The sequence below is a fragment of the Corapipo altera genome, unplaced genomic scaffold, assembly GCF_003945725.1.
Source record: "Corapipo altera isolate COAL_440 unplaced genomic scaffold, ASM394572v1 71, whole genome shotgun sequence".
Classification (NCBI taxonomy): Eukaryota; Metazoa; Chordata; class Aves; order Passeriformes; family Pipridae; genus Corapipo; species Corapipo altera.
In genome coordinates, this window is record NW_020884916.1 from 2,680,637 (window position 1) to 2,704,238 (window position 23,602).

General features: G+C 49.0%; 1 protein-coding gene across 1 annotated transcript in view; it reads left to right on the plus strand.

Annotated features, from left to right (window-relative positions):
* The window catches only part of GRIK4 (glutamate ionotropic receptor kainate type subunit 4), a 182,094-nt gene that overhangs the window by 38,168 nt on the left and 120,324 nt on the right, over positions 1–23,602 (plus strand). The window contains 1 exon segment of the mRNA XM_027655665.1: positions 23,312–23,443. Coding sequence (XP_027511466.1) covers positions 23,362–23,443 — 82 coding nt within the window. The 5' untranslated portion in view covers positions 23,312–23,361.

Consider the following 23,602-nt stretch of genomic DNA (forward strand, 5'->3'; position numbering starts at 1 on the left):
GCTCGTTGTGTTTTGTCTTTCATGCAACCTCTGCTTTCCCTTTCTGAACCACATCAAATCTCTTGTTTGTTAAACAAACCCTGAGCACAACAAACACGGTCAGAAACCAGGAGGAAATTAGCAATTCCAGTTATTTTGTGGCATTAACAACTCCAGGTAATTCCAGCACGTAGTGACAGGACAAGGGGTAAGGGTTTCAAACTGACAGAGAGCAGGTTTAGATGGGATATTGGGAAGAAATTGTTCCCAGAGAAGCTGTGGCTGCCTCATCCCTGGAAGTGTCCAAGGCCAGGCTGGACATGGGATAGTGGAAGTTGTCCCTGCCCATGGGACAACTGGATGATCTTTCAAGTCCCTTCCAACCCAAACCATTCTGGCATTCTGTGATATTGGTATTAATCTGTTGCTTTCTATGGGTTTGGAGGATTTTTATTTTTAGCGTGACTTTGTGTGGTGACATTGGGATTGTTCACTCTACTGGTGATTTTGGATGGGGTTGTTTATGATGGACAGGGCTGTGATATTTTTTTTTATTTTTTTTTTGTCCTGGAGTATATTTCTAGCTCAGATGTGCTCACAGAATCCCTGGAACTTCTGGTAAATCTCATAAATCTTCAGTGAATCTGTAACCTGGGAAAGCCTCAGGTGGGAAGGCAGAACATTGATGTTCCATGCCTTGAGACATCACCAGAAGTGAGCAGGTCCACTGGATACAAATCTTAGCACCAGGCTGAGGGTTTTTTTCCAGCTAAAGCTGGGTCTGAAATCTCAGAGCTCCTGCAGGTCCATGAACAGGGAGGGGGTTTGGCTCTTCCCCTGCTCTCCTGGACTTCCCAAGGACCACAAGGTGCCATGAGCACCTGGAGATTTTCATCCTTCAGTGCCCAGAGTATCCAGAGCTCTGGGAAATGGCTCTTGAGCAGGACTCAGCTCCTGTGCTGTGATGTTGTTGTAGGTGGGAGTGTGTGGTGGTGGCTGATGATGTAACTGCAGGAAGGGGAAGGTGATCACGGGAGCTCTAACACGTCTATAATTAAGTACAACAAACAGCTATAAACCCACAAACACTTCTGAACTCCCTCCCTGGCCACAGCTGAATTGTTTTCCTTTTTTTGGCAAAGTCATTAAAGTGGAAGAACGAGGGGGGGGGAACGTGTGTATCAATCCACTCAGTGTGCTTGAAACCTTTTTTTTTGGAGGTTTTTTTAATTTGATGAATGAAAATTAAAGTCTGAGAATGGGTAGAAAGCCCCTGTGAGAACGGCAGAGCTCCTTTAGGCTGTAGGCAGCTTCCTATTAATAGCACCTGGCACTGCTATTCCCACTGGTTGGGCCATAAAGAAACCCAGTCCTGATGTGTTTTTCCAACAGGGAGGGGAGGGATCAACCCTGAGTAATGACTGCTTTGCAAGTTGAGTATTTATCGACTTTCTGAATGGTGATGAATGGAAATGGGCTTTATTTATTAAAACGAGTAAAATGCCTTTTTTTCTTTGGGAATTGACACGTTTTTCCTGTCCTTGCTATCTCCTTAACCCTTTTTATCTGCCCTCAATCCATGTATTTGCATGAAGCCAGCCCTGTTTTATCTACAGTGATAGTGGGCTCTAATTAAGGCCTTTGGGCTTCTTGATGTCCCATCCTACCTGATTTTCTTGGCTCTGTCTCCCTGCCCCAGGAGCTGTGTCCTGTGGTTCTGTGTATGATTTCATCCTACTGTGGCTTGGCTGTATCTTAAGAGGCTTCCTTGTTTGGGTCTAATTAATCTTCCATTGGTAACTCAGCCCAAAAGAGACAGCTACAGATTCCAGTAGTCCCGTCCAGGAAGAGCTGAAATTTAGAGTGATGCTGCTCAGAAAAGCCATGTCATCTTTCAGGCTGGTGTAACAGAACAGTTTTATCCTTCTCCTGCCATTCCCAGGCTGGGGGGGGAGGCAGGATTTACTGCTGCTCCTCCCTGCCAGGCAGGGCTGTTCCCCTGACCTCCTGCTCCAACAGGCACTGGAACTTGGACATAAATCTGGGGCTATTGCTTCTCCCAGTCATCCTGGTGATCTCACTGCTGCCTTGTGCTCGCTGTTGCGTGTCTGTCTGTCTGCCTGCCTCTTCCCCTGGGCTCACATTCCAATTTCTCTGGGGTCCTGGGGCTGTGTCCTTGCTTATCTGCAGCTTGAGGGGCAGAGCAGAGGGAGGGTTGTACTTCCACACCTCTCTGGTGTGGAATGTGGTGTGTAGCTTGCTGGATCTGGGGACGTGGACAAGGAGGAACTGGCTGGGGCTGGGGTGCAGAGGACTGGAAAAGGAGATGGGGCAGGGAACCTGGGGGAGAGGGAACTGCAGGAGATATGGGGCAGAAAACTCCAGGAGATGGGGCAGGGAAGCTCCAGGAGAGGGAACTCCAGGAGAGATGGGGCAGGGGAACTCCAGGAGAGATGGGGCAGGGGAACTCCAGGAGAGATGGGGCAGGGGAACTCCAGGAGAGATGGGGCAGGGAAACTCCAGGAGAGATGGGGCAGGGGAACTCCAGGAGAGGGAACTGCAGGAGATGGGGCAGGAGCTGCCAAGGCTTGGGTACCTTTTATATCCTTGAAGTTAATGATTGCTCCCTGTAAGGGAAACCATTTTAAAGGGGGAGGTGTAAAGTCCTGCTGCTCACAGTCAAAGATTTCCCAGTCCTGCAGGGATCCTCCTCTGCTCTGGAATTGTGTGTGTTGTGCTGCTGCTCCCAAAAGCCTGGCAGGATTTGCTGATGTCACTGCTCAGTGATCCTGAGATCAGAAGGGCTGGTCTGCTGGGTCCATCAGCAGTTCAAGTGAGCTGGAATGGTCAGGCAGGAGCCATAAGTGGCTGCTCTCATAACTATTCCCATATGGAATTTCTCTTTCACGGTGTAAATCCACACTGTCACCATCCATAAGTGTGAGTCCTCCTGTACAACTGCAGGAGCTGCTTCCAGACCAATAATTCAGGTGATAAGGAGTCCCCAGGTTCAGCTTAGTAATAGCCTGTAATGAGTCCCAGGGAGTGATTCCAGCATCCATAATCTTCCTCCTTGCAATGCCTGTGAGGGAACCACACCTGTGGACAAAAAGCTGAATGCAGTGGTGTTGGTGGGGAGCACAGATGCAAATTTGGGGTGGGGAATATTTAAGGAGACGTGTTTTTTATCATTAAGTTGGAGTCAGAGTGTGGGAAACAGCACTTTGGGGCAAGGAGGAGGCAAAGGGGACCGGGCTGGTCGAGCAGATAAAGGCTCAGACCTGAATGTCATTTTAGAAACCTCAATCAAAAACACCCTCAGACTCAGAGACTGTTAAGACCAGACTGAAGGCTTGGATCAATAGGCTTTGAATGAATTCCTATAAAAAGGAAGAGTTTGGTTTTGGCTTTGTAGGCACACTGCAGGAGAATCTAATCCATTGTCCCCAAAGGAGCTGTTCCAGCCCTCCTCTCATCCAGGTACTCTGGGGTTTTAATACCTGCCAGCTTTTAGTGGCACTGGGAAATAAAAAAAAAAATAAGGGAGAGAAGAGGTGGAAATTAAACCACAAATGTTCCCAATAAAACAGGGATAGAAATGGAAGTGGACAGGCAAGAACAGAGCATATGAATTTACTCTCAGGAGACCAGTAACTTCCTAGGGCATTTTTGGCTGTTCCCAAGCCTCCTGCCCGTGTGCTGCAAAGGCTGAGGTCAGTCTGGTGGGGGGGTTTTGGCATATTTTGGTGTCAAGCCCTGTGATTCCCATCCAGGCCCCCACCTTTTGAAAACAAGAGTTGTCTGAGCCTTAAATCTGGGCACAGAAGTGCCTCTTCCAGCAGCCCAAATGTTGGTGCCTTTCCCCTCGTCAAATCAAGCTCCTGCAAGCTTATTTTCTGCAAACAAGCAGATTTTCCACCTCAAATCTGAGCTCTGCGTGTGTATATATGAGAAACCTGCTTTTTTTGCACAGTGATAATTCAGTTTTCGTTGGTGTTTCTCGGCTCTTGCTCCCAAATCTCCTTACAAAGGGAGGTGTGACCTTGTCAGCCTGTGCATATGTTTGCTGTGCTCTCTGAGAAGGAGCTGAAGGCATCTTCTCTCCTTGTAGCTGGTAAGAAGTCACTGCAAGCAACCTTTGGGGCTTCCAGGGAAATGCGTGGCACGACAGAAATGATGGAATTTTGGAAGCTCCTTGGGATAGATCCACGCAGCACCAAAGCAAGAAAACCTAGTGAGGAATAATTCCAGCTTTCTAGAGGTGGAAGCAGCGGGAAGAAGAGCCAGGGAGTTATTTAAGGGTAGGGAACAGGGCAGTTGCAGAGCTAAAAATGGATTTTTGGAGTCACAATTGAATAGACCAGACTCATGCTGTGTGTGTTGGCTTTTCCAGGCTCACTAGAGGCACAAACATGTCCCCACCCACACAGCTTTAGTCTCAGTTGCTGTGTCAGACACTGCTGAGGGGTGAACCCTGGAAGCTCCACGAGGCAATTTTAGAGGCGTTGCCAAAATTTCCCTGGCTGTGAGTCTGGGAATGCCTGCCCCTTGGGTCTCCCCAGCTGAGCTGGGAACCCTTGGCGAAGCATCTGTTATTTTTAGCCCTAGATTTCCTGGGAAGTGGATTTCCCCACTCACCAACAAGCTGTGATATTGTCCCTTCCAGTCCTGCATAGAGCCAAAAATGGGAATTAAACCAGGAAACTTGTGTGTTTTCCCCGTGAAAATGCAAAAATCTGGGTCAGGCTTTGATGGGGCATCTGGAGCACATGAGTGAGACCTGATCCTCTGTGTGCTTCCCAAAAACTTGATTGATCAGGTAATGCCAAACCAAAACCATGTCTAAATTCACTGAAAATGCTTTCATTTTCTTCTTTTTATTGGGTTTCCTGGACTCCCACAAAGTCCAGATACCACAAGGTTCAAACCTGAAAGATGTTTTCTGGCTGCATTTCATGAAATCCTCTCCCTGGTGGTTTTTGTTGGCTTGTTTTGCTGGTTTCCCTGTCGGGTGGATGGGATGTTTCAGTGTTACCCTGAGGTCTCAGCTCAACGTCCTGTCAACCACGGGCTGCCTTTGGGGTTCTGGATGAGCTGTTTTGCCTCTCTGGGTCTCGGTTTTCCCTGCTGCCAAGTGAGGATGGAGAACTGCACCCAGGGCTCCTCGAATCCCTCACCTCCTGCCCCTTGCTGGTGGCAAGACAGGGGTTGATTTGGCCGTGGCTGTCTGGAGAGGGCACTTAAATTCCTGCCTAAACCCCGCAGCACTTGACAGCCTTTCCCACTGAGCTTTGATTCTCTATTTACACATGACAGGAATGAATTGCAGCCACAGTGGATGACTAAACAGATTAGTTACCACGTCGTTAATTACCTTCATCCCAGCACTGTTCTGGCCGATGCTCTGAGGCAGAACAGTGACCCGATGATACCCATGTGCTGTGTTGCTTGTCCTGAGCTGTCAGGGGGAGAATTATTAGAATCCCTTCAGCTGGTAAATCACTGGTGACTGCTTTTGTTTGGTGGGAATGTGTTTCTGAGCAGAAAAGTTACCTCACATAACCCATTTGTGCTCTCAGTGAACTCCTGGAGTGACTTTCACATGTCCTGTCCCGCCCTGGGAGGGAATAGGGATGGCTGAGCTCACTGCACCTCCCCCAAAAAAACCCCTGTGAAACTCAGTGGAGCTGAGGATGCTGTTAAAAGCTGCTGTTTTCTCATTTTTTCTAAATATTAGGCTTTCCTGTGAGAGCTGGCTATAAACACAAGGTGTGAAATGTTAATGGCAGCATCTTCTAGTGAGCCCAGGGCTGCATCCTGAGGGCTGGGCTCTCTTTTGGGTGCCCTTCTGAGGCTCATGGTGGGATTCTTGTGTGCAGGGCCAGGAGCTGGGCTTCAGTGATCCTTGTGGGTCCCTTCCAACTCAGGATATTCCGTGATTCTGTAACTTTGCTTCACTGTGTGGATCAGGGCTTGTCTTGGCTTGAATGACAGGACACGGTGTTTGGGGACAAGGAGCCTTTAGGATTTCATCTGGGGTGCAGCTGTGCTTCAAAGAAATGGCAAAAACTGGGGCTGGAGGGAGGGCAGTGCATTCCAAACGCAGCTGGAGAAACGCTGCTCCCAGGTTTCCAGCCTCTGGGTTATTCCTGGCCAGAGCTAATGATGATATATGAGTCTTAGAGAACACTCTTCATCCTGACACCTTCACTGAAGAGGTCTGTAACATTATTCTCACTCGGTACAGGTGGGAAAATTAATGCATTAAGAGAGAAAGTTTAGCCAAGCAGCAGAGCTGGGGAGGAACTCTTGGTGTCCTGAAGCAAGTGTCATGCTTTGCCTCCTAGGAGCCATCCCCTTTTCCAGCTCCTGGACTTGGCTGGAGCTTTGATTCCTAAATCAAGTCCTGCTGTTTTGGAAGGTCAGCAAGCTTCTACCCCGTATTCAGGCAGCTTTGCTTGTCTGTTGGCTTCCAGGAGACCCCCCAAAGTGCTCTCACCCCTCTGTCCCAGCATCTGCCGTGGCTGCCAGCGACAAAATCAAACACCAGCTTATCATCATCATCATCTTCCTTCTACTGAGCAGCTGCTGTGAACAGCACATGCCAGAGCTTTAACTCCCAGGAATTGCTCACAGAGCCTGGGCAGAGGCATCACCACATTTTTTAGGGTTTTTTTGAGGGGATGTCAGAGCTTCTGCAAAGAGTGAGTCCCGTTGGCTGTTTTGGGACGTGACCCTGTGCTCCCTGTGGGGTCACATCTCTTGTGCAGGGCTGCCTAGTCCCCAAATACCCAGGCATCTCTTTTCTTGTCCTGGCTCTGGGGTAATTTGGGATATAATCCTAATTTTAGCATGGAAAACCCAAGTTTAAGGGCTGAATTCCATCAGTGAGCAAAGCCCAGCACAGTGGCTGCTCCTGAGATGAATCTGTGTTGCTTCCTCCCTCTCTGGATCCTCTCTCAGGGCACAGAACTTTCTGTCCCTCTTCTTTTTATATGCCCTCTGCCTTGTAACTCTCAGTTAGTAGCAGTTGAAATGTGGGTTTTTTGCATCTTGTGGGGTTTATTTTATTTCTTCTTTGCCCTGCCTGGGTCCTGGTTGCACCAAGGCAGATGTGCCAAGTGTGTTCCTGGCTCTCTCCCTCCCCTCTGGCTGTCAGTGTATATTTAGTGGCAGAGAAGGCAGCACCATATTTTTGGGAAAGTTCTCAGCTCAGTTCCTGCTGTTCACACCTCACAGCCCCAGACTAGTCTGGCAAGTCCCTTGACTTGATCCTTACTGAAGTTGGGGTTTGTGTTTTGTTTTTCTGTTTGGTTCTTTTTATTTTGTGGATTTTTTTTTTTTGGTTGGTTGCTTGGTTTTTGTGGTGATAATGATTTTGGGATTTTTTTTTTGGCTGAACCTAATGCTGTGCCACCCTCCCCCCAGCCTGTGTGTTATCTGTGGGGATTTTTCTCATCCCCCAGGCTGGGTTTGGTTCTCTCAGCCCTCTGCTCTGCCATGTGCTGTGCAGGCTGGCTGTGGGCACCTCGCTTGGTTTGCCTCTAGCTACGATTTCTCTCCTTCATATAACACCCCTTCTTCCACCCTGGTGCCAGGGGGAACGTGTTGGCCATGGGTACCCAACAAGGAGGAGTGGATCAGCACCAGTGGGAGGAGGAAAGCCAGAACCCTACCCTCTGTAGCCTCAAAAACCCTCCAGAAAGCCAGAAAAATCCCAACACAGGAGCGTGTGCCACCCCTCCTTTGAAGGCTTTGAAGTGACTCAACTTGCTACAGCAGTAGTGATGGGAAATTCAAGTTTTTGGGGGGATCATTTTGAGGGTTTGGTTCCTCCAGCTGCTGCCAGAGGCTGTAGCACTCACTGGGGAATTCTTGGGACACCCACACTGCCCCCCTGGCATCCTGAGCTGCCTCCAAGTGCAGCTTCTCCCAGGGCTGTGCCCTTGTCCAGCATCCCCCAGCTGTCACCTGGAAGGAGATCTGGGCTCTCTTTTGGGAAGCTTCTTGTCCCTTAAGGAGTTTTATCACCTGAAGAAGTCACCAGGGTGGGAAGAGCCCTGTGGAAAACCCCTGACATTTATTTTGGGAGCTGGCAATCTCCCCTATTTAGATTAAATAGGAAACCCTCCCATCTCTGCTGCCTGTGGGCCACTTTTTGGTATTCCAGTGTGCCTGTAGGAGGGAGGGATGGATTTGGGGGAGATTCTGGTGCTCCTTAGGTTTGTTGCTAACTCACATCCCTCCCCTATGCTCAGATTTGCTGCTACCAACCATGAGCTGATTAAATGCAAGGCATGGAACTTAAAGAGAGCTTGAGATTAACCACTGCAGCTGACAGGATGTGGCACAGCCCAAAATTCCAGTCAGTCTAAAATCAAATTAAAGTTTCCCAGCGTGATATTTTAGGAGGGAGGGGAAAAAAATAATAAAGAAGAGATGGAGGGGGGGGAGAAGAAAAACCCCAAACAAAAAAAAAAGCCCCCCACAGAGTTCATCTGGTGGATGGAGTTACATTAAGGGAATGGAAATTAAAGGCTTTTCATAGAGATCTTCAGTGTAATGATGGAAGACTTTAATTATTCCAAAGTGCCTAAGAAAAGGAGCTTGGAGTGATTTCGGGGGGGGGGGGGGGGGGGGGGGGGGGCTGAGCTCTCATAAAAATATCTCTGTTCACAAGCAGTTTGAGCTGTTGTTGGGCTGAAAGGCTGCTGCCAGCTCAGAGAGAGGGATTGGAAAATCCTGTGCCCCCCCATCCTCCCCAGGGAGCAATCCCTGCAGGAGGGGCAGGCAGGCTCCTTGGAGGAGCTGGGGGCAGGAAAAGCTCCTTTATCAGCCTTCCCAAGGCACTGAGAATGGAAAGGGCACCTGGCTGGGAATGTGAGGATGTGGGGAATCGGGGTCTCTCTTGCCATGTCAGACAGCAGAGCCAGAGGGAGCATCTTCTGGGCACCCCGGGGAGTCATGGTCCTTCTGCTGAACTTGTCACTCCTCCAGTTCTTGCTTGGACAGCCCAGGAATTAATGGGGCTTTGTCTGGTCTCCAGGTTGACATAAATTCATGTATCTGGAGGCTTTCCATTCTTTCCCTGGGACTTGGATGCTCTTTTCCTGCCTCGCTTCTAGGCAGAAATGTGGCCTCTCCACACTCTGAATCCTTGGTGGTTTTGGCTGCTTCTCTTCCACTGACGTGGCATTTTGAGATTCCTCTCTCTACCTCCATTATTCACCTTCCCAGGACAGGGCAGGAAGCTGCAGGCAGTGTGGGGGCAGGGCTTACAGGATCATTTAGGTTGGAAAAGACCATTGAGTCCCCCCTGGGACCCATCCTCACCTTGTCCTCCAACCCAGAGCACTGAGTGCCATGTCCAGTCCTTCCTTGGACACCTCCAGGGATGGGGACTCCAAATCCCCCTGGGCAGCCCCTTCCAATTCCTGACAACCCTTTCAGTGAAGAAATTCTTCCTGAAAGACCAGAATTCTACCCCCCAGCCGTGGATCTCCCTGCAGGGCTGCTCCTTGCTGAGATGAGAGGAGGAAGGTGGTCCAGGCTGATGGAGTTCACATCAGGGAGTGGTTTTTAAGCTGGCCTAAGTTAAAATGCCATGAAAAAGGAGCTGCTCTCACTCCTGCAGACATTGTCCTGTGCTCCCAGGCTGTGGTGGGGGATGGCAGTGAGGAATGGATTCAGTGGGACTGGGAGTCTTGCCTGGGATTGCCTGTTAAATTTCAGGATGTGTTTCCTTGCTGTGTCTGATGGTCCTGATGCTGATCTGGGGCTTTGTGGGACCTGTGTGTTGGATAATGGCACTGCACTCCCCTGCAGGATGCTCTGAGGGGAAACACTGCCAAGGAACTCCAGAGCAAAGGGAAAAACACACCCAGCTTGGATAAACAGGTGAGATGGGGAGGACAGTGGGATCCATTCCCAGAGAAGGAATTGCACAGCAGTGGAAGGCAGGCACTCGCTTCTCCTCCCTGAGGATGGCTGGCTGGCAGGCAGCTGGCCAAAAGGCAGCCTTGGTAGCCACGGGGATGGGAGAAGGGGGATGCTTGGAGGTGGGAGACAGGGCAGAAAGGGCAGGCACACGTGTGCCTGGATGCACCAGGCAGAGCAGGAGAGGAGCTGCTTCCATCTTCAGCAGCCTGTCATCCTGGGAAAGCACTGCCAGGCTTTGGGAGGCATCAGGGACATGGGTGAAGCAGTTCCAAACAGGGAGCCGTCGGGATAAACAACCACACAACTACCTGGGGAAATGAACTCTGCTTTTAGGAGGCTGGAGTGACTGCAGTCATACAGCAGAGAGGGAGCAGGCAGAGAACTTCAGAGAGGAGCTTGATCTGAAGGGGCTTTGCATGTGCTCAGCCCTAATGAGCAGCTCCCTGGAAGTGCTGTCAGGGGAGGTCCTGCAGGACTCTGTGTCTGAGGCTGGTCAGGGGCCAGAGTTAATCCAGCTCTTCAGCAACTGCAAATTATGCGCCGTTTGTTGCCGAGAATGTTGGTTTTTTGGTCTTTTTTTTTTTTTCTCCCCTTGATGTTTCAAAACCTTTCTCCACCGATTGCTCTTTGCTGCATTTCCCCCCCTGGAGCTGCTGCTGCAGCAAGAGGAGCCTGTCCTGTGCCCTTGGCCAGGCTCCTGGGTGCTGTCCCTGCAGAAATTTGGGCTGTGCCTTTATCCATTTCTGTCTCACCGTGTCAGCACCCAACCACCTTCCTCCCACACCCCCTGTCCTGTGCTCTGTGGGGGTTTGTGCCAACCCACACTTGTGTCACTGGGTGGAATGAGAGTCCTCTGAGCATCCTGCAGGTGATGCTCAGATCAGGGGTTGAAATCCAGGTATGGAACAGCCTTTCCTGTGTGCCTGGCACCACAAAAGGGCAGAAGAGCTCTTTGAGTGGACTGGTGGGTCAGGGAGCTCCCTAAGCCACACAACTCCGGGGCAGAGACTGTTGCTACCCCAGGAACAATGGCAGCTGGTTTTGTTTTTAATTTAAGGCTCTATTTGCACACACCAGGCCGCCCTTGTTCTGTTAATAACAGTGTCTGCACACCATCTCAGCCCTAATGTTGGTGATTTAATCCTGGCAGAGCACGCTGAGGATGGAGGGGAGGAAGAGCTGCTCCAGCTCAGTCCAGGGGGCTGATGAGTGACTGACTTCCCCCACCTTCAAACCCCTCAGTGTTGCCCATCCCTCTCCCACCAGCAGTATGGAAAAAAACTACCTTTGGGAAGGAATAATGTGAAGTTTTAGCACGAATAGCTTTACTTTTGGGGCAGGAGAAGACGCAGAGGCTGCCAGGCTGCCATTTGACAGCAGTTAGCAACAATCAGCTGGGCTGATGGCTGCTGGGCAGCTGGAATAGCTGGAAGCCTGCTGGGCTCAAAAAAACTGGTTCCAAATGAGTTGTGCTGAATCACAACCACTCAGAACTTCCTGTGCCCGGAGTGTGTCTGAGCTGAAGTGGATTCCAGAAGGGGGGGGGGGAGAAAACCCAAGTGTTTGCTGTGAGCTGGGGAGTTAAGGCAGCCTGCAGTGTGGTTTATGCCTCGTGGCTGAGTTCAGTAAGCTCTAATTGATGATTTTCCCTACATTTAGGGCATGCATAACATCTTTCCCTTGTGGATTCATTGGTGCCTAATGGGAGTTGAGCTAAACTTGCAGTCTTTTCCTGTGTGCAGAAATCTTTCTCTCCTTTACTAGACTATTATTTTGTGAAACTCACATAAATATTTTTCTGAGCCTGCATCCCCATGAAATTTGATTGGGAACTGGCCATCAGGTTCCAGATTGATTAGTGATGGGCACTTCAATGGGCATTGAAAGCTCAGCTGTGTAAGCCTTGTTTTCTCTTGTTATTGAGACCAAACCAGAAGTATCTGGATCAGAAGGAGCAAATTCAGGATGTCAGATGTCTGAGTCCTGTTGGCTCATCTGGCCAGACAGGCTGTGAATTTGGGCTTTAGGGTTAACAGCTCCATTAAAATGTGGTGCTGGGGTCTGAATGGATTATGGGTCAAGATGCAACCAATAAACTTGGGCTAAGCCTGGTTAATGAGGACAATTTATGATATAGCTGGAAGAGAATGATGTGATGAGGGTTTTCAGAGTGCTCAGCGTGGGCATAACTTAGTCCCTTTGTACTTTTCTCATTTAAGCAGAATTGATGTTACGCCAGTGATGAGAACAAGTGCAAAGGCAGCTCTGGAAAGGGCTGCTCCTTGCTCAGTTTGGAAATTGGATGTGGCTGATGAGGATGAGGGCTCGGGGAGCAGTTTGGAGAGCGCTGCTAAAGTCAAGAGCACAGACAGCCTGATTATGGCTGACTTGGAGCAGCAGAAAGGCAAGGTGGTCAGAATGAATTTGCTCAGTGAATAAATTTGGGGTTTGTGCTGAGGCAACATCCTGTGCCTCCGTGGGGCTCCGTGTTGCACTTTGGTAACGAAGCCAAGTGATCTTTGCTTGCTGCATGTTGAACCCCTGGAGAAGGTCCACATCTGTGGTGTCACTCTTCATCTTGCATCACACTGCAGGTGGGAGTAAGAGTGAAGTCTCTAAGTGTCTGTGAGGTTTATCCCGTGCTTGACTCTTCACAGGGACAGTAAAATTCAGGCTCCATTTGAATTACAGAATGTTTTGGGTTGGAAGGGACCTTAAAGATCATCTTGTTCCACCCCTGCCACAGGCAGGGACACCTTCCACCAGACCAGGCTGCTCAAAATCAGTGGTGAAAACCTTTGCTGGGCATGGGGTTTTACTCAGGGCTTTCCTAAGGGTAGTTTTCATGGCAGTGCAATTCCCACCAGCACTTCTGGAGATCTCTGCTGCCCTTTAGTGTAGAAGGGCTTGGATCTCTTGCAGGAGTGACTCTGGGCAAGGTCTCTCTGCAGGGAGAGGGCTTTTGGCTTGCTGAAGGGAGAAATGGTGAGGCAGCAGGACCATGTGTGAAGTCTGGAGCTGTCCAGGAACTGTCTATGTAAAGTGGCCAGATATGTGAGAAACAAAGGATAAAGCAGGCACAGAGCAGTTATCTTGAGGCTTATGAAACTCGAGTGGTGCTTTGTTCAAAAGCACTTCTTGTATCACCAGGCAGGCTGCCCATATTCCCTGTTATGCAAAATGCTCTCCAAGCCTTAAATAAATACATGAAAGGCCACGAGACAGAGAGAGGAGCGTGGTGAGAAACTGAGAGACGCCAGAGCCAAGACTGAGGAGAGAAGTCATGTCTCTGCCTGAATTTTCTGTGCTGTTCTGAGGGGAAAAGCTGAGCAGCTTTGTGCCAGGGATGTGTATGTGAAGATCTGTCTGGTCCTCCGCCCGGTGAGGTATGACAGGCATGGTAAGAAATTTCCTTTTGTTGGCCAACATTATCTCTCTTCTGTCCTTTCTCCATCACTGCTCCGAGGATGCTCCTCCTGCTGAGCCAGGAGGGTGAGGGCTGAGTTCCCAATGAGCTCTTTTTTAGGATATATTGGATTAAAGGCAAATCCCATTCTCTTGGGCTCATGTCCTCTGCAGTGACCCAGGGAGGGGGGTTAGCAAATACACCCCCAAAAAACTTGCATTTCTCTGGCTGGTATTTGCCCCGTGGCCAGGACTCCCCTCGCTTTGCTGCTCCTTGATGTGGGATTTGGTTACAACAAGGAGAGGAAAAGTGCCAGAGCTGCCCCCTCTCCTCCAGCCCACTGGGTTTTGGGTGTCTCACCTGGGTGGCACAGGAGCCCTGCCCACCTCACTGGGGCTCTCTGGTGTTAAAAGTTAATCAAACACCCAGCACTCTATGGGCTGAAACATTCTTCCTTTTTATCACCTTTGCTACAAGCAGGATTAAAAGCTCCTCTCATGCAAATGGATGCCTTTAAATACATCATCACACACCAGTCTGGACTTTGATTCTGCTTTCCTGTGCAAGACTCTTGCTGCAGGCCCCTCCATTCCTCTTGTTCATCTGGTTGCTGTGTGTGGCTCTACTGCTGCACGTGTGAGCATCTCCCAACCCCTGTGTTTTCCTTCTCTACCTTTAAGTTTTGCAGGTTTCCTTGCTCTCTCTTGTGCAGGCTGTTCTCCTCTGCCCCCAAGCTTATCACCCCTGTGCTTTCTTGTTCTTATTTTCAGCTTGGCATCTGTCCTGTTTCCCACCTCCTTTCGAATGCATATGCTTGCTGTCATCCAAATGCACCCCCAACAATTCCTGCTCCATTAAAATATACAAACATCATCCTCAACCATTCACAAATTGCCTCTTCCCAGCCTCAGAGTACAGGCTTTTTGAGCTTATATGGATTAAAATGTTCTTTGGGTAGATGGGAGATTAATCTATTTGTTTCACTTACAGTTTTGGCAGCTATAAAAAGAAGGAAAACTAGCTTTTTGGCCATAAACCACTCCTTTCAGGTTGATTTGGTGGAGGCTGCTTTGTTTTCCTTTCTTTTCCCTCTTGAATCTGCCAGGGCCTCTAAGTTAAATAAATAGATTAATCTTCTTTCTGTAGCCCAGAGATCAGGTTGATGCATTTAAGAGCTTTTTCTCCCTCTAGACCTGTGAGATGTTCACAGATCCGATTCATATTTTAGAACTTCCTTCATGTGTAAAGAGACTCGGTGGTGGCAGTAATTCTTCACTAACAGCAAATAGGGCTTCGTGCTCCTTAGGCTTCTTTTCTTCTGTGAGAGCTGAAAATTTTCCATCAAAGCATTTTTGATGAAAGCAGACTTTTGTGGAAAAATATCACTCTTTGCAGGGGTGGGGGGAAAAACTGCCTAAAAACCTTAAGGTCTCCTTCAAAAGAGAAAAAAAGTTGGTATTTTTGCAAGACTGTGTGTCTTGAAGGTTGAATTATTGTGAGCCAAGTGACTGAGAGCAGATTTCCAAAAGTGTATATACTTATCAGAACAGAACTGTGAAGAAGTGTGGCAGAACTGGAGGGAAAAAAAGAAAAATCATTGCTTTTGAAGAGGGGAAAATGGTTTTCTGAGCAGCTCCATTTTCTGTGGTGAAAGGTTATACAAGGAGTGTAAGGAGAGCTCAGGGAAAGGGTTTTTTTTGAAGCAGTTTTGAAGCAGTGACTCATAAAATCACAGAATGGTTGGAAGGGACCTGAGAGACCATCCCTGCCATGGGCAGGGTCACCTTCCACTATCCCAGGTTGCTCCAAGCCCTGTCCAACCTGGCCTTGGACACTTCCAGGGATGGGGCAGCCACAGCTGCTCTGGAACATCCAGGAACCAAAGCCACAGAGGTTTGTTCCCTGTTGGAACAAAACTCAGACTCCCACACTCAATTTTTACCTATTTCTCAATGTAGGACAGTTGCTGGTTTAAAGCCTTTTTCATGGTGATGCTTTTTAAGAAGGAAAGGCTCTGACTGTTTTAATTTATCCAGGTTTCTTTGCAGGAAGGGACTTGTGGAGCAGCTGAGATTCTGTTCACCAAGGGGTGTCCCCAGGGCCCCCAGTTTGAATTTCCCCTTCCAAAACCACTCCCTTGTCCTTGGCTGCACAGGGCATGCAGTGCAACCTCCCTGCTCTGTCCCTCTCCAGGGGTGGTTTAATGCCAGTGATGACCCACAGGGTGAGCAGGAGCTGTTTATTCTGCTGAATAAATGTGCCATGATGTTTGATAGGAGAGCTTTTTGAAACGGGGAAAACAGCTGGGGCACAGCTGCACACTGAGGGTTCTGTGCACACCAGGTGTGGGCAGGCAAACAAAGCTCTCCTTGCTGCTTTTTTTTTAGTTGATTTGGACTCAAACCTGCCCAGCAACTTTATCCAAGCTAAACAGCCTTGTAATTATTTTTATCAGTGTGCTTAAAATGGTTAAAGATCACGACATCCAGCTCTCAGATCAGAGGAGCAGTGCTGGCGTGGACAACTCTGGCCCCCTCTTTAATGAGAGCTGGAAGAAATCCTGCCTTTCCCCTTCCACCTACAGCCTCTCCTCTTCCCCCAGCCTGGTGGTGATTTTGCCTTTAAGATAACAGCTTCAAGCCAATTAAAGTGTGTCTCACACAGTCCTCTCTGTGGGAGACCACAGTGCTTTTAACTGCTATTGTTTGTTAATAAAAATAAATTGTGGGCACCGGGGAGGGAGAAAATCCCCACATGGTCTTAAGTTTTTCTTGGTGCTTTTTATTTTTTTTTTTCCCCTCAGTGAGAAGTGGATTGTGGCAGCCAGGGAGGCTCTGGGTGGTGATGTCAGGAGGGATGTGCTGGGATGGTTTGGGAAGGGAATGGTCCTGTGATCCCCCCGGGTGTTGTCTCCCCATCCTTGGCTCTGTGTGTGGTGTAAATCATCACTCAGAAGCTTTGATGAGCAAGAGGGGGATGAGGCACGGGCAAAACTGGTGTTTTGCTTCTTCCAGGAGTAGGAATTCCTGGCAGAGGGATGGAGCATCCTCTTGGTCATCCCTGCTGCAGCAGCACAGCCCAGGAGGCTCTGCTGGGCAGGGTTACACCCAACAGCCCCACAATGTCACATCTTGGGGTGTTCTGCTCCCTGCATCCATCATTTTCTGCACCTTGGTGTCTGTTTTCTCACGGGAACTCCCTCATTGAGGGCTTTGCTGTGCCTCGAGGGAGGCAGGGCAGAAATCAGGGGGGCAGCAGCACCTTCTGTGTGCCCAGAGGGCTTTGCCAGGCTGGTAAAGTCCCTTGCAGGGCACCAGCTTAACCCCATTCCCAGGATAAAGGGAGTAAATGAGTTTTAATGCTGCCCAGTCGATGCTGTAATGGGACTTTTGTGAGTGTGATGAGGGGGCTGGTGGGGTTTTCACACTCATAATTCACTTGGCTGTGCCAACAGGCATTTCAAGTATTGACTGACCCTGGGAGGGCCTGATGGGTCGTGTGATAAACCTGCAGAGGAGAGGAAAATTGAATAAAGATGTCCTGTGACTCAGCCTGGAACTGAAGTCTCCTTGTGCTCACAGGGCTGTGGCTGATAATGCTGGGGAAAATCTAACTTTGAGATAGGCGAGTCTCTGTGCAGCTCGTGTGAGGAATTAGGATGGGTACACAGCTCTTTTATCTCTGAGCAGTGATAGGAGAAGTTGATCAGGCTTTGCTAATTCTGGGGAGGATTGAAGGGGGTGAGAAAAGAGAGTGGAGAGAGGAAAGTTAAAGAAAATAATCCACGGGAACGAGAAATGTCAGGAATACATTTGTCCTTCTGCTTCACTGCCTCCAGAATTCTTTTCTCCTTGAAGTTTCTTGCTTCTTTTTCTGGAAGTCACGAAGGGTGGAGGGAGGGAAAAAAAAAAAAAGAAGAGAGGGATAAAAGAGCCCAGCTAGGAGAATTTAAAAAAAAAAAAATAATCCATTTTATGTGTCAGCTGAGCAGATGTTTATCACTAATATCACCTTGCCTTGAATCTCACCTGCTCTGGTGTGAACTGAATGACCCTCACGGAGCAGAGCTGTGGTGTGAGGGAATGCTGGAGCTCCTTTTATCCTCTCGGGGAAGGAAGATGCCACTGGTGCCTCTCCCCCCTTGGATCAGCTCACCCCTGGCAAGGGGAGCAGAGTCGAGTTGTGGTGGCTGGAGGTAAAGCAAGGCTCTTTAATGCTGATGAAATCTAAGACGAGACACAGTTTTTATAGGAACATAGAAATTGCCAGACTGGAACAGAGCTCTGCTTCCTATTGTTAACTATCCTTTTTTAGTGCTGGCAGCTTCCAGAAGCTGTGCAAGGAGCCTTGCCCCAAGGGGTGATTCTTCCAGCCCTCAAAAGCAGGGAGCTGTCCAGTCCCTCCAGCCTGAAGGGGTTTACACGCCATTCAAATCTTATTTTAATCTTTCTTTTCTTTTTTTTTTATTTTCAAATTCACCATTGCAATCCGAGCTGTTGGTTCTCTTTTACAAATGTCGATCCTTCCCCTCGGTCTCACCGAGGCTCTACTGCAACAATACCTAGTGGTAATGATTTACCCATGCTAATTATGCATCTTGCAGAGGAAAACATATTGTTCGTGGCTTTAAATGGAGTGATTTTTCAGTTTAATTGAACTTCCAGCTCTGTATCCCCGGGGCAGGCTGGCAATGCAGTCCCTCCCCTCCCCCTGAGACACACACAGGCACTTTTCTGGAGCCCAGCAACAGTCACTTGTTGAAATGTTTTTTTTTTTCAGGGTTCTTTCCCTCTTGTCTGCTCCATTTAAATCCGAGCCTCTCTTTGCGAAAGGCAAATAGCTCTCTTTGCCCGTCGTGGAAAGAATGAAAAAGGCCCTGTTAAGTTGTTGTGTTGATGTTTGCCGGCAGTTTTTCCCGAATTCCTCGCTGCTCTGCAGCTGTTCAGTTTGCTGTCTCAGCTGGGAGGATTTTACTCCAGCTCTGCCAGAGCTGCGTTTTCTCCCCGCTCCTCGGGCTGCTGGGGAGGCACGGAAAGATCCATCAACACCCAAAACTCGTGCTGGGGGTAAAGCTCTGCCTCTCCCCAGCGCCTGGAGAAGCCGCTGCCAAGTTTTTTAAAGGGTGTTTGTGGTTTCTCCAGAGGGTTTGCATCAGGATAAAGCACACACGGGAGTTTTTTTTTGGAAAGCCTGGTCCTGGCGCTGCCTCCCGGTGCAAGCTGGAGATGCTGTGCCCTGTCCTGCTGGGATTGCAGCCCATCTCCAGGGCCAGATGTGGCAGAGCAGGTGGGAAATTTGGCAGGTGATGGTCACATTCTGCAGGGTGATGGGGTTTTTGGAGATTTTGCCCAGAGAAGTTGTGGCTGCCCCATCCTTGGAAGGGTCCAAGGCCAGGTTGGAGCAACCTGGACCAGTGAAAGGCATCCCTGCCAGGGTAGGGGGTGGAAGGAGATGATCCTTAGGGTCCTTCTCAACCCAAACCATCCTGTGATTCTATGAAATAACAATGTACTCGGATTTTTTTGAGTGTCCTTGGCAGGCTGGGCAGGGGGAAGAAGTAGGGAGGTGGCTGCTTTTCAGGGACTCTTCATTATCAGCATGGCAGCTTGAGGAGGGTGGTTTTTCTTCAGTGTGATTTAACATTTCATTCTGCCTTTTGGCTTTTGCTCCACTGTCTACGAATTTTTCTGCAAAAATCTCCAAATACCAGGACTCTGTGGTGATAGCAGTGAAGAGCAGCACCATCTCACACAGTCATTAAAAATGCATAAGTAGTTTCAGAAGCAAGTTGCTCCCTCCGAGAAGCAAATCGTCCATAATTCTGCTTGGTATTTAGAGACTTTTATCTCCAGAGAGAACGCAAAACTCTTCAGAATAGCCCTGATTTATTTTATTCTCTTGAATTTTCCGAGCTAGAGATGAAAAAAGGGGCTTAGCAGAGAAAGAATTACGTACTCGTGCTGCACAGAGGGCAGCCAGGGGTCAGCTCATGATCCACCAGCTCCTCAGCAATGCACCCACCACCCTCAAGGACCCAGCAAACTCTTTTCCAAGCATCCCACTCCTTCTGGGGGTAGCAGATTGAGAGTGCTCCATAAACAGCTGTCCATCAAGCAGGCTATCATAGCATGCTGTCAGTACAGTAAAGAGGAGCCATTACAGCAGGAGCTGTAAATGTACAGGCTGTGACATGTTCTTGGTGGGAACTTCAGCAGAGGAAGTTGCTTTGATTTATTTTCAGCAAACTGTGCCGAGGATGAGTTTGGGATAAGTCATCTTCACATGCACAAGGCTTAGTGCAGCAAGTTGCTATATATCCTTGCCTCTTAAGTGTTTTCTTGGCTTCCTTCTGTGAAGGACAGTTATCTTCCCTCCCTCTCTGTGCAGAATTTTGGGCTGCACTGGAGTCAATACCCAAAGTTGTACCTCTGAGTCCTTGGTGCACTTGGGCAGGAGGGATGTTTTATGGCTTCTCCTGGGGAGGTGAGAGGGACCCAGATGAGCACCTTGCAGCTGTAAGGATGCAAAAGCAGCTGGGAAGGTGAGCAAGGCAAAGTTTACTTTATAGTGAAGGGTTTGAACTGCGTTTTGTGCAGAGAGGAGGAGGCAGATGAAATATGGGGACTGGGCAGATGAAGGAACACCTTCAAGAGCAGAAGCCTTGCTGCTGGGCTAGGAGGGAAAAACCTCCTCTCTCCTTCCCCTCTCATCCTAAATCTTGACTGCCTGAATGCAATTCCAGTTGTAGCTACAGTTCCTTGGTGCACCTGGGCAGGAGGGATGTTTTATGGCTTCTCCTGGGGAGGTGAGAGGCACCCAGATGTGCACCTTGCAGCTGTAAGGATGCAAAAGCTGCTTGGGAAGGTGAACAAGGCAAAAATTACTTTACAGTGAACTGTGTTTACCACCCTTTCATGCCTGAGTTTAGAGAGGAGGAGGCAGGTGAAATGTGGGGACTGGGCAGGTGAAGAAACCCCTTCAAGAGCAGAAGCCTTGCTGCTGAGTTAGGAGGGAAAAATCCCCTCTCCCCTTCCCCTCTCATCCCAAATCTTGGATCCCAGCCTCTGTCCCTGCTGCTCAGCAGTGCAGGTGTGGTGTGATGGGGGAGCACCCTGGTGTTGCACTCCCCAGGTATTTTCCAAGCCCCTCCATCAGCCAGATGGTCTGCGGGCACTGCTCGTAGGAGCCTGTGTGGTTCTGCTGTCTGGCAAAGCCCAAGGTGTGTTTCTCTCACTCCCAGCTGTTCCCAGGGCTCGTGCTCAAACATCCAAAGTGCTGGGAAGCCGTTTGGAGCAGTGGGGAATGCGTTAGGTGGAGGCAGCATCCCCCTGTGCTCCATGTTCTAGGTAATTACAGCCCTGCTGCTTGTGGAGCAGAGCCCAGCAGGTGCCCTGTATTTATTATTTAGCTTTCTGTTAACTCTGAGCTGGTGGTGCACAGGCAGCTGCTGCTTTCCCCGGGAATATCTGCATTCAGCTCCTCACTGAACCTGGCTGCAAACAGGACAGGGGGCCTTGGGGTCTGTCCCTCAGAGCTGGAAGTCACAGGATCTTTTCCAAGACCTTGTGCAGTTTGTCTTTGCAGAGTTTAAAACGAGAACCACTCATTTTGGGTTGGTGATTCATGGAGTCACAGAATCACCGAGGGTGGAAAAACCCTCCAGGATCATCGAGTCCCCCCTGGGACCCATCCCCACCTTGTCCCCCAGCCCAGAGCTCTGAGTGCCATGTCCAGGCATTCCCTGAACACCTCCAGGGATGGAGACTCCAAATCCCCCTTCCAATGCTTGAAAACCCTTTCCATGAGGAAATTCCTGCTGATGTCCAACCTGTGCCTCCCCTGGCACAGCTGGAGGCCGTTCCCTCTCCTCCTGTCCCTTGTTCCCTGGGAGCAGAGCCCGACCCCCCCCAGCTCCCCCCTCCTGTCAGGGGGTTGCAGAGCCAGAAGGTTCCCCCTGAGCCTCCTTTTCTCCAGGCTGAGCCCCCCCAGCTCCCTCAGCCTCTCCTGCTGCTCCAGCCCCTTCCCAGCTCCCTTCCCATCCCTGCACACGCTCCAGCCCTTCCATGTCTTCCTTGAAGTGATTCCACAGGGCTTTGGCAGAGAATGTTTGGGATGTGAACTCCAGCATCCTCCTCAAACAGCAGGCAGGCACTTCCCTGCACTTTCTCCGGGAATTGTGGGGTTTGTGCCTGCCTTTCCCTGCCCTAGGGGGGAACAGGACAGCTCTGAGGTCCTGGACCAGATGTTTTGCTAGTTGAGCTGCCACGAGCACCAATTCCCCAGCCAGGACCTCACACTTCCACTGGTGTGAGTAAATCTGACCTGATCCTGCTATTTTTTTCCTCAATATCTTGGGAAGTTTTGAAATAACTGCTTCAAAGTGCTCCAATGATATGTTGCTCCACAATCTGTTTCTGCCGCTGCCAAGGCTTCCAAGGAACCAATTTCCCCTGTGCTTAACCTTTTAGGGCTTTTCCTCCTCAGGAATTACTCTGTAACTCCCACTTATAAAAAAAAAAAATAAAGGGAAAGAAAAAGAAAAAATAGAAAATTGCCATTGCCCTTCTCAGGGGTGGTTGATGATTTCCAGGTGGTTTGGGGGAGTTTCTGCTTTTTAAAAGTGGGTTGAGCACACTGAAATCAGGATGCCCTTCCAATGTGCAGCTGACATTTGAGCATGGGATCCCTCAATTTTCTGGAACAGAGAGGATTGGGATGCAGAAGGCAGCACTGGTGATGGGAGCTTCCCCAGGGAAACGTGATCCAGAAAATGATCAAACCCCAAGGAGTGGAGATGTCCCAGTGCTCCCTGTATTGTCTTTATTTCTGTGGCCATGTCTCGGTGTTTCCTGTCTGTAAAAAGGGATAGTCCCTATGGAGACTGCTGAGATAAGCTGGAGGAAGTCTAAATGTAATCTAAAAATAGATTAATTGAAAAATTGCAAGTAAAAAGCTACATTTTTTTTTTCGGACAAAACTCCTGGTAACTTCAAAGGCAGATTAAAGACTTTGCCTGTGTCAGGACTTTAATATTTGGCCCAAGAATTAGACAAATGGAATAGTGTGAGAATGTTTGCCAGAAAATTGGAGAAGGGAGAGATAAGGTAACAGATGAAACACTCAAAGTCAGCATTTAAGGACATTGCTGCCTGTGGAGATAATTTTATCAACTCCAGAGACAACCATTTTTTCTACAAAGTAAAACTCAACCCTCCATGTAGCTGTTTAAAATGGAATATGTTATGAATTTTGTTGAACTGTGCTGTGGGAGTCTGCTCTGGGACAGCCAGTGCCAATATCTGTGCTAGTGATAAATCCATGGATTCTCTGCCTTCTGCTCTTCATTTTGATGGTGGTTTGACTGTGGAACTTAGACCTCTGTGTGTTGGGGTGGAAAAAAGATGATCCTGATCTTGGTTTTTTGCTGAATCCTTTTGTTCCTGAAAGGGAGGGAAGGAGGTGTGACTGTCATTGGGGCAGGAGCATTACCAAGAATTGGTTTTTAGTTTGGTGAGGCCAAAGTGACTCTCTCTCTGTGCCTACACTCATTCCTCACATTATGTCTTGGTATGAAAATGTTTTATCCCATCCTAAAACCAAAAACCAGTTTTATATTTTGAGTTTCAGGCTGCTCTGGTGGGAAAAAAAAAAAAAGGGGAGGTGGGCGAGAATAGAAGTTAGAGATGTGACTCAATATTGATTTCCACTTGTTTTTGCTGAAATGCTAAAAATGCCAAGATGAAATATTTGGACTTTTCGTTGTGTTTCTTTTCAATTTCGTTTATATTTTGTTTTGTTGTTGTTGTTGTTAGAAGCTCTTTGGCCAGTTTGATTCCAATTCCTGAATAATTCATGGTCCCTAAAGAGCTTTGCTAAATAGATTCTTTGTCCCCAAGTGCTTGGCAAGCTGGGGGCAGTGCCACCCTGCTGTGAGGGGCTGCTGGGGGAGCAGAGGTGCTCACGGGGCGTGTGTTTGTGTCTCTGCAGAGTTATGTCATGCCCAGACCACCAAAGGGCTCCATGAGGATTTATGGAAGATGCCCCGTGTCTTGGCGCCTCTGGTGCTCCTTCTGCTGTGGCTGATGAGGATCTCTGCCAGCCCCCATTCCCTGAGGATTGGTGAGTACACACCTTGCTCTAACTCATGTTTCAACACCATCCACTCTGTGTAGGAATTCTTGGAGCAGGGAATGCTGTGGAGGCTTCCCTGCCTTGGAGGGGTGTTCCCTGTTCAGGTGGGGTCGACTCGTTTGCTGAGCTCCCACCTGCATTTTGGAA